This window comes from Ceratotherium simum, chromosome 1 (genome assembly GCF_057802395.1).
Source record: "Ceratotherium simum simum isolate JZ-2026a chromosome 1, ASM5780239v1, whole genome shotgun sequence".
Lineage (NCBI taxonomy): Eukaryota > Metazoa > Chordata > Mammalia > Perissodactyla > Rhinocerotidae > Ceratotherium > Ceratotherium simum.
Window position 1 is genome coordinate 1,674,814 of NC_141900.1, and position 11,175 is coordinate 1,685,988.

Here is an 11,175-nt window from a genome sequence, read left to right on the forward strand (position 1 = left end):
AGCTACCCAATAATGAATGGATGAATTTACAAATGATCTGACCTCACAATGGTTATTAAAATGATTTCAGTACTGACCAGCAGGTGGCTCTCATTTCCCTAAGTCCTAATGGCTTCTCCAGGAAACGAGACACTGTTGTAGGACCTTAAGGATTTTCACATGTTAAAGTGCTTGCCTGGAGTCACACTATTAGTTTACCACAGAGTCAGGGATAGAACCTAGCTCATAACATCCAAAATACCCAAACTGTGAAGTAATACCCCTATTCCTTGAGGCGCTGGCTCCAATAGAGCTCTTTGGGCTACAGCCTGGCTACATGTAGTCGTCAAACTCGTGCAGCAACAACTTCACATCAAGCTAAAAATTTCAGCAGGGCTACGGCTGAACCAAAGCATCAGGGTAAATGCTTACTGAAACCTCTGTCAGTTGGCAGTAACTGAGCTAATTTTTCCTGAACTTTTGTGATTTCTGCAGCGAGTCTCAAAGTGTGGTCCCCACCAGCAGCATCAGCAACCCCTGGGAACTTATTAGAAATGCAGCTTCTCAGGCTCCACTCAGACCTGCTGAATCAGAAACTCTGGCGGTGGAGAGAGGGCTCAGTAATCAGCCCTCCCAGCGACTCCAACACACGCTAAAGCGTTTTCTGTGCCAGTAAAACTCCCAGGTCTCTCCAGGAAGGGCGCTACTGACACAATGATCGATGATTCCATTTGCAAACTTTTCTTAAGATGAGTTATTTTGGGGTTTAAGCGGTGGTGTGGGTAATTTATGCACAGCAGCCACAAGGTGGAAGCCATTCGCTCAAGGATGCTCTGCAATCCTGAGTTTTGTTTTCCTCCAGCAGATTCCCAGCTCTTCCCCTTCTTTATACCCTAAGATCCCACAGGCCACTGGCTATCATCCCTGACTAGAATCACTTGGGGGAGCTTAAAAATGTAAACAAAACACATACAACACTCTATGTCTATGTCCCAAAGATTCTGATACAGTTGGTCTGTGGTGCCTGGGCATCAGTATTTGAGGCTCTCCAAGTGGTTCTGCAGTCAGCATTGAGAACTACTGCCAGACTGTAGAGTCGACAGTCACAGGAAAATTAACTGTGTGTACAGTGCGGGTAGTGGTGGTGGTGGGAGTAATTATTTTATAGCAAGATCCTCTAATATAAAGCAAGCACGGGGAGAACTATAGGATTAAGTTATCTTAGTCTCCTCCAACCCCATCCCTCATCTTCAGAAAGGCCTAATTTACACACCAGTCTAGTTCGGAGGTTCTAAGGGTGATCCAGAAACTCCCCGAAGTCCCCAAGACTTTCAGGGAGTGCAGAAGTCAAACTACTTTCATAACATTGGTATTTGCCTTGTTCACTTTCATTTTCTCACAAGTTTAGTGTTTTCCAGAGGCTAAATGATGTGATATCATTGCTCTGATAGTGGATGGAAATGTGTACTTATTTTTGCCTTAAAAATGGTTCAGTTTCTACTGATAGGTTATCAGTTGATAAAGCCCTGAAAGATAAAAGCTCCTTGGGGGTCTTTAAGAGTGTAAACAGTTTCCTGAGATGAAAAAGTTTGGGAACCATGGCCGGGATCTATGGACATAACCATTTTTTCCTTGAACATTGGGGTAAGAGATGACCTGGCCTAATCTACTTCCTAAGCAGTCAGTTATGGTGACAAAAGATGAGGAAACAGCTTCTTTACATCCACTGGAAATGATAGGGCCTCGGAGCCAGCAGAAAATCAAGAAATCAGGGGAAGCAACGAGTATACAGACAGGAACCAAAGTGTGAAACTAATTTGCAACTTTGATTTTCTCCATACACTGCTTACTAACTAGAAAAGGTTATGGGAGTCCCGAGGCTCTCGAACTAACAGGCTCTACTTCAGATGAAATGTGTAATGGCTTTTAAGTCATTGCAAGTAGGAACTCACCCAATCCCAGACCCACCATATTATGAACCCCAGCAGATGGTGTGCAGTATTTCCCTCCCCAGCACCACGTAATTCCTTAAATTAGAGACACCAGCACAACACTGTCATTCACTTTTCTGCATACTTTATTTGTTACAAACATACAATTTTTTAAATATAGACTGTAAAACTCCATTTGCAAAAGTCTGCTATTGTAAGGAGTACACACCAGCAGTAAGGATTCTTAAACGTTTTTCTCTACGAGTTTTTGTCAGTTTTGCTAGTTAGTGGTAAATATGGGACCCGCCATTTTACAGACCTGTCTGAAGCTTCTGGCTGTATTCACATTGCTCTTTCGAAGCAGCCCTGCTTAGTCTTGAAATTGACTGGAATCTGAGCTTCAACCTCCAGGCAGTGAGATCAACAGCCCGTCTAGACTCTGCTTTTGAACGGTTTCCAGGAAGTGTGATTTCTGAATGGGTACTGCACTTCATGGATTTGTTTGAATTGCCCATGCAGCTGTGTTTGTTAAAGTGCATTCTTCTTTTAAAAAATAAGAGGAATAATCTTTACTCTTTAGCCAAGGTACTTAAAAAAATGAACTTTTTGGTCTCTCAGCAGATATTCCCAAATTGATTCTATCACTACAAATTTTAGTGTTCTATTTACAAATATTTATAGGGTTACAGGTGGAAGGGACCTTATAAAGGTGCGGCTTCTCTTGAAGCAGAAATCAGTTCTACAAATTCATACATAGGAATACACACTTGGTTTACAATGCACAAGCATGTGGGTATTTACAGAGACTGAAGACACCCCCCAAATCCCTTTTAAAGTAACTTCCAACCTAAACTCTAGTTGTACATCTAGATCAGGAAGCTCTGTCTCCTGCTATCAAGATTTGGTTTTAATTCATTCAAATTACTTCTGTAGATTTTCTACTGCCAGGACATCAGTCCCAACTTGGGAGTGAGGAAACTAGTGTAAGGAAGCCCCTAGTAGATATGATTGGCAGTGAAAGTTACTATAGAATGCCAAGTGTGTTATCTGAAAATATATTAGATGGATGGACTTTTAAAAACCATCTTGGAAAAACATCTGCATGAAGGTGCAAAAGGAAGAATAAATCCCTACTAATTGTTGTAGAACTTTAGGAAAAAATAAGTCCAAATACATTGATAATCTTAGTTATTATCCAAATACTGATAATCATTGAAAAAAACTCAAATATAGTTGCCTGCTACCAGAACATGCAGAACTATAGACTCTCTGTAAGTATTCCCTATACCGACTTAAAATCAGTTTCTGGACTTTTGCCCAAGTTAACTTCTAGGAATCCAGAGTACTTTTGTACACAGAAGTGACATGTGGGCTGGGAGAAAAGTTTATGCTTCATATCTGAACAGTTTAAAATGAAACTCCCAAATTCCTACAACACAAATGTGCTTAGGGATACAATCGCTAAGCTGTTTTTCAATTTTCTTGGGACTCTACCTGCAGTTATACGTTCCTGAAAAAGGAATTTCAAAAGGGAAGGAATATACTACTTGCCATTCTATTTCCAAATATAAAGATTTGTTGAACCATCCTGATCTTGCAACACAGGGTAAGTCTGGGAATGAAAGTTTGCCTTTAAGAAATAAGAGGTGGTCTAAATCAACTTTCTTAGAAGAGTTAGCCGTTGAAGTTATTGAACGGGGGGGGGGGGACAAACTCATGTCTCCTGCAATATGCTAGTGCACAATGAACTTGATTAGGTCTACTGCTTTTTCTCTAATACTCTGGGCCCCCATTTCATATTAAAGATATAATCAGCCCTCTCATCCATGTCAAGGGATACTTTACATATAACATAAAGAAAATGAAATTTGCTCCTAGACTTAAAATCTCTTGTTAATTAAAAGTAGTCATACACTTATCAAACCATTTGTTAGAATCACCTATGGAAAAAAATAACATTTTAGCATCAAATAAAGCTCTGCCCTCCCTTTATTAGAAGTCCTACTGAACAGTGAAACTACCAATATGGCATTTGCTATTGTTTTAACATGGCTTACCTATCCAAATTGGAATGTCTAATTCAAGAGGCATGAGTTGGATTTTCAAATGAAAAGTAAAAGATTGTGAATAAAGGTGATTATATTGATGGCATATTTCCTATTTCATTAGGAAATATAAAATACATTTCACAAAGCTCTTACTTGGATCAGGGGTACAGATATCAATCAGAAATTGATAGAGTAATAAGTCTTTGTGATCTAATTTTATTATTTTTCCTTTTCCAAATTTAATTTTTGGTACTGACAATTGGACCACATTTGTTGAAAAAACAGTCTGTTAAGTATATCAGTAATGAAACTAAGTTTTAAGACTGAGGGCCGGGAACAGAGACTTTAAATAAAAAGTTAGATATATTAAGAGAACTCACCATTCAAGAGCCTGCTATTAAAAAAAAAAGGCCGCTATCTCTTGAAACTTCTGGGGGCTAATATTTGAAAATTAATGATTTTGCTTTCTAGATTAAAAACGGGAAATGAAGTTATAATATGCCATTTCCACCTTATGTGTAGAATTTCAAACAGGGCATTGACATGCAGTTTTTTTCTGTCTATTTTTCTTAAGGTAAATGTGGTTCTTTTTTTCTTTTTTCTTTTCTACAAACCATCTCCCTCCCTCCCCAGCCCTACCCACACACCCATTATCCAGTTTATTCAATGGGAATAGTAACTGTTAAGGAAGACAGCTAATTGATTTACAGTACTCTAAAACCAACCCTGAAAACTGATAATCTCATTCATTTACTGTCACTTCAGTGCTGTTGTTGACAGAAAAAAAAGTTACCTTAAGGCTCAAGGGAAAGTAACTTATTAAATTGTGAATGCAGCATTGTTTACTCTCCCATCCATTGGAAGCTAGCAAAATGCATTCTGGATCAATAATACAAACTTTCTAACGTTAGCAAAGATTTCTACTCTTGTTACACAGTTAGAACAATATTCATAAGCAGATTATGGGAGCCTGAGAAATCATGATCCACAACACACAAAGATTCCATGTATTTCACGATCAAAAAGTGCTTTATCTTTGAGATATATGTCAGGGTAAAATGGAAATATACAATGTAAAATCACTCGACATTTTCTCAAGTGACGTACAAAGTGGAAAAGGAGCAAAAAGATGGAGGCTCTGCTCTCTGAACAGGCCTTATGCGTGTGACTTTTAGGGTGTACTAAATCAAAACTGTTTTAACGGTGGGATTTTACACCACTATATATATTCTAAAACCTGAGATTGGACATCAAAGCAGTCAACTTTGTTACTTATCAGAGCAATTCTGATACTTCCTAAAAATAGAAGACAACTCAATTGAATTAATAACCCCAGGGTCAAAAACATTACCTTTCCCCAATCAAAAAGGAGACAGGTCACAAATGCATTAGATACTAAGAGTGCTGCAGAACGACTCTCAGCAAATGAGTCATTTTTACACAAGCAAAAAGTCATTTCTCTCCTCCCCCTTCTCACTGATCAAGGCCACACTATTTTCAAATGAATATCTACTGAGAGATCATTTGTGCATTGGACAAAGTACCATAAAGTGGGTTAAAAATGAAAACAAAATTTACAGTGAAGAATACTTATGTGCATGGCTTACACACTCAAGCTTCTCCTTAATTTCATCCACCTCAAGAGCAAGGTAGACACAAATGAATAGTCACCTTTCAATACCTTGTGTAGTTAATTCTACCCCCCTGTAAAGCCAGTCAAGGTCACATTTAACAAAGCATCCTCAGCAACTATAGTGCCTGAAGTGTGCAGCCATTTACAGACCACTCAATATGAGGGCATTATTATAACCAGCCTCTTTAGCCCACAACCCTGCATTTTCAGATAAGACAGGATAATTGTTTTGTTTTGAGAAAACTGAAGCTTGACTTAGAAGACCTGCAATTTATTGCAAAGTGATGGAGAGGTAACAATGGAAGCAGGAGGTTAACGGCTGCCTGCACCTAAAGCCTCTCAATCATTTTGCAGTAAATAATTATGGAAAAGTGACTTGACGAGTAGCCATGTGTGTATCACAGCTACAGTCATTTATACCACCTACATGCCTCCCATAGTAACATAGGGTGTCTGGGTTTTTGGTTTGGTTCTCACTTTGATTTTTGGTGCTATACAGATTTACATTTTGTTCTGTGCAGCATATGCACTGAAAACTTTCTTTGCTGACTAGAACTGCTGTTCTACTTGAATGATAGGTAGGGACAATAGAAACCAGAAGGGAATAGTAGGATCTCATCAGATTTTTGCTTTTTTGATTCTGTTCCTAAAATTTGACTTCTCACGTCTGTAACTGCAGTAGTTTGAGAAACAAACATTCTACCAATTATCTGAAAAGGAATTTTAGTTACCTACTTCTCAGGAATATGACTATTTTGAACATGTGATTAGCTGGGATGTTTGCAAAAGTTAAAAAACAAGCCCTAAATCACTGTTCATGGTAGTGGTTGAAATACAAAACAAAAAAAATTGGTTGTTTCCCATAGTCTATATAATGCCATTTTCTGACTGGGTTTATCAAAAAACATTTGCTTTAATAAGCAATATTTATGAATGAGTTCTGAAAGAAGGCCCATTAATATTGCCTTGTTGAACAAACTACATATCAAAACTGCAGTCTCTGTGCTTTACAGATTTCTATTGTCCCAAGGGACTGGAATGCGGATCAGTGAAATGCTACAATTAATCCACATCCTTCTGTAATCTTCCTGCAGTGGGAAGAGAAGCCATGAACCACCCCCTGCAGGAGAACAAACCTTTGAGATTGGTTAAGACTTAAAAACCCACCACTATGACCTTTACCCCTTAATCTTACATAGGCAGGTCAAAATTTTAATATAAATTACTTTTTCCAACACATAGCTTATGCATTCTTTGCTCCTTTTTTTGGAGGATTCTCAAATTGATATCTAAAGATTTACATATGATATATTACTGTTATATGGTCTAATGACTAAGAAAATTTCTCTGGTAACCAAAGCTGATGCCATATATGGTAGTGTTCTTGGCATATACTTTATATGCCTCAGACCACTTCCACATTCTATTTAGCTAATTATAGCTTAGTAGCCACTGGTGAAGGATTGTGAAGACCCTGTCATTTCTACAGGATAGAAAGGCAGGGCTAGTTACTGCAATTCAGCCAAATGAACAGAAACAGAATAAACCAACTCCTTAAAAAGGAGAGGTACTGCACCTTTGCAAAATTGAACTGGCTCACTGCAGCTGAGCAATAGAATCACCACTGAAGCAAGAAAACAAGTTGGTCTTTACAGGAATTGTACATGGTTCGAAAATGAAAAAGTTACAGCAATCAACTAATAGCTGCAAACTTAATTTTCATTGCTGCCTCAGAGTTTGAAACTTAAACAGTTTCTGCAAACCTAATGCTAGTTTCTCAGCTCCTTTACTAAAACTACTTAGGGATTTGTTCTCCGCAGCAAAGAAATAAACACTCAAAACACATAGGTAAATACAGCAGGACATTATTGAAAACAGCTGCCTTGTAGTACAAAATACAGTACAAGTATACAGATGTCATTAAAACATCAAAAATACTATTGCTCCCATACAATTTAGGAAACATTCTTTGCAACGGAGAAAAATTTAAAAAAAAAGAAAAGCTCTAAAAAAAAATGTTTAAAAAGTCTACTGTGGATGATGAGAGTAGAGAAATAGTCTGAAAAGGGCACCAATGTCTGTGGCTCTTCCACTTTTTTTTAAAAATCTAAGATCAACAATATTCTGAATCATAGTCTAATTTTTAAAAAAGCCTAATTTTATATATACAATATTTCCCTCTCTCTCAGCCACAATGCATGAAAATGACCTTTATGTATATTATTTATTCCCAATAAATACAAAAAGACTGTAGAGGTTGAATAATACCAAAATAAGATAATAAAAAGGGTATGCAATAAATTAAAAGGCAGCTCAAATAAAGGGCAGGCATGCAGTTAAAAAAAAAAATACTAAGATTGTGGAGGTGGGGTTACTTGCCTCCTGGTTGAGAAGGTGTCGCACAAAGAATACCTGAAAACTTTGGAAAGAACATTAGCTCCCATTCAATTCAAAGTTACCTAGATCTATGACATTTCTAGGAATACCTTTTGATGGGGCGGGATTGACTTGATTAGTAAAATCATTTTTACGGAAAATCCATTTAAAATATAGAAGAGGCGATCCTTGAAAACCCCAACTTTTATTCTTGTAAGACAGCTGGATAAACTGGCAAAAGCCAGTTTGTTGAAATTTCAAGATGGTATAAAAATGCTTCCAGAATATAGTCAGCATATTCACTTTCACTTCAGCTCTATTCAGATGGATTTCAGCTTCCAAAGGTCATGCTGCATGAATCACTCATCCATCATTTGCCAACTCTGATTGTGAGGTACTGAAACAATGGATCAAGTTCTTAAAAATTTATTTTAAAAGAATAAATGATGCTGGAATTCTGGACCTGAGGATCTTTAGTATTTGAACAAATCCACAGATTAAACTGAAGGTAGATGACTTCAGTTTTGGTTATTTCCAACTTCTGTGAGGACGTACATTCCATTAAAGCTCAGGCTTGTAGCCACACTGTTCCTTTTGTAGTTATCTTCAAGTTTTACGGTTTAAAATCCAGCCATCCAGTGGCTGAAACAGCCAAATTAGCCATAATTCACTGGCTCACACGGTGGAGCCACAGGGATCTGGCTCTCATTCATACCGAAGCCATTTCTTGGTAATGACCTCCATATTTGGAGATCAGGGGAAGAACTTTAGTGAGCAGCAACCAATCCACTCAAACAGTTTTCCTTGTGCTTTATGCCTGATTTCTTCTTGTGCCTACCTCAGCAACCCCCAATGTAAAAATGCTCTTTTATCTTTGAATAATTTTTGCCAACTTTTAAAATATTTCAGTAACGGATTCTAATTCAAGGAGTGACATCTGAATCCATTTGCATCCCAGAAAACAATTCTGCAAAGAAAAGACACAGGCCTTGGTCCAGGTTCCATGCAAAACCATTTTAAACAAAATGGATCCAATTTGTTTCTGCATTCCCCGGTGGCTTCTTAAATTCTTATTTAGCTCTATGATTATTTAGAGTTGCATCCCTCTTCATGAAACCTATACCCTCAGAACTGGGTAACTGCAAAGGCCTCTCTCTTCTCAAGATTCCTATGAAGACTTGGATCCAAAATGCTGATTTCAATGGAGGTGAAGGGGCAGACACTGCAACAGCAAGGTCTGGAGAGATCTTTAGTCCAGGTTACCCAGGTAGAACAAATTCAGCTGTTATCAGTGGGGTCCAGGTAACTCAAGTGTTCCTGGGCACAAGATGTGCGAGAATCTATCCCTTCCAGGGTTATCCTGAGGAGTTTAGGAACCTCAGTTGGGAAACAGCAGAAGCTGAGACTTATTTTGCTCAGGTGAGGAGAAGCTGTCGTCCTCTCTTTGCAGGTTGCTGTCAGTTCCTTGGAACTTTACTGCTTTTCTCTAATTGTCCGTGACTGTTCTCTTATGGTTATTTGTCTTAATTAACTATATAATTTTAAATTTCGTTTTCTCCCTCTGGGCCTCCCTTGCTCCCACTCCATTAACTCACTGTGGATGAGCAGGAAGGGGAGCTCTCTAGCCAAGTGGACGATGGTGGGGTGGGAAGGCCCATAGGAGAAACTGCGAGTTTCAATCCTCATCCACCTCCTCGCCCTCGGACTCGTCGCCGCCGCGTCGCTCATAAAGTTTATCCCTCTGCCGCTCCTGGATCTCCTTCATCTCATCCGCATACCGGCAAAAGGCGCCCCCGAACTTGCCCCAGGCCTTGAAGGGGACGGTGATGGCGTTGCGGTAGGACGGCTTCACCTCGCTCACGCGCAGGAACACCCCGTACTTGTTGCAGCCCACGTCGAAGAAAAAGCGCTTCGAGTCCACCGTGATGGAGGTGCCTTCTGGGAGCTCCCCGTACAGGCCGCCGCCGGGCCCCCCGCCGCCGCCGGGCCCCCCCGCCAGCTCGTCGTCCTCGCCGCCGTAGTCGTCGATGAGCTTGGCCAGCGCGTCGCGGAACTCGATGAGGCCCTGGGCGGGCAGGGCGATGGTCTGGCCGCTCTGCAGGCCGCCGGGCCCGGGGCCGCCGCCGCGGTTGACTGTCTGGCGGATACGCAGGAAGCGGCCGCGCTGGTTCTCCTTAAGGTCCAGGTAGTACTTGCGGTTCTCGCGCACCAGGAACTCGCTCTTGAGCGCGCGCCGCGGCCCACCGCCCTCCTCAGCACCTGCCGCCGCCGCCACCTGCTCCGGGCTGCTGGGGCCCAGCTGCGCGTAGTGCTCAATGAAGTCGCCCAGGTAGTCGCGGAACTCGGCGGCCACCGCCATGGACAGCGTGAGGCGGCTCTTGGAGCCGCCGGCGCCCACCTCGGCGATCTTGAGGAAGCGGCCCTTGGCGTTCTGCTTCACGTCCAGGTAAAAGCGCTTGTTCTGGATGTCCAGCCGCTTCGAGGCCAACTCCTGCGTCTCCTGCTCGCCGCCGCCACGGGACGCGGGCTGGAAGCCGCCGAGCCCGCCGCCGCCGCGCTCGCTGCCGCTGTCGCCGTCCGCCATCTTCTCGGCCGCCGCGCCCTGGCCGCCGCCGTCGCGTCCTGGCCGCCGCCCGCCGCCCGGAGCGCTAGCGCCCCCGCCCTCCGCCTTGCGGCTCGCTCTCCGGGGCCCCCCAGCCTCGCTTGCCGGCCCGCTCACGCGCTCCCGCCGCTCATCGCCAGCCTCCGCCGCCGCCCCCCATCGCCTCCGCGCCCCGCCCCGCCACTTCCGCCCAGTCCGCGGCCGCTTCCGGCGCGCGCCCCCGTGACGCCATCCTACCCCGCCCACCACGTCCTCGCGGCTGGAAGTGCCTCGCGGCTGGAAGTGCTGCGCGCCGCGGCGGCGGGGCGCGGAGCAGTGACGACACCGGCGCGGGGCGGCCTGTGGGCGAGCTGCGGGGTGGTGGGGGCGGCCTGGGGTCCGGGACCGGGGCTGGGCAGGGGGAGGCGCCGGAGGCGCAGGGGAATGGAGGGGGGACGAAAACAGTCTCGTGGTGGTGGTTTCATACAAGTGCCAAAACTCATTGAAACGTATGCTTTAAATAAGTGCAGTTTACTGTAGGGAAATTATACTTCAATACAGTTAGTAGTATTATTAAAGAGAAGAATTAAAGTAGGGAGGATGGTGGGGTCATCTGCACTCAAAACA

At 42.5% G+C, this 11,175-nt stretch overlaps 1 protein-coding gene across 1 annotated transcript; it reads right to left on the reverse strand.

Moving 5' to 3' along the window:
- Nucleotides 1–2,038: 2,038 nt before the first annotated feature.
- PURB (purine rich element binding protein B) lies at nt 2,039–10,678 on the reverse strand. Its single transcript, XM_014793638.2, has one exon. It carries the CDS (start codon nt 10,549–10,551, stop codon nt 9,643–9,645), a length of 909 nt encoding a protein of 302 aa, XP_014649124.1. The 5' UTR covers nt 10,552–10,678; the 3' UTR covers nt 2,039–9,642.
- Between the last annotated feature and the right edge of the window lie 497 nt (nt 10,679–11,175).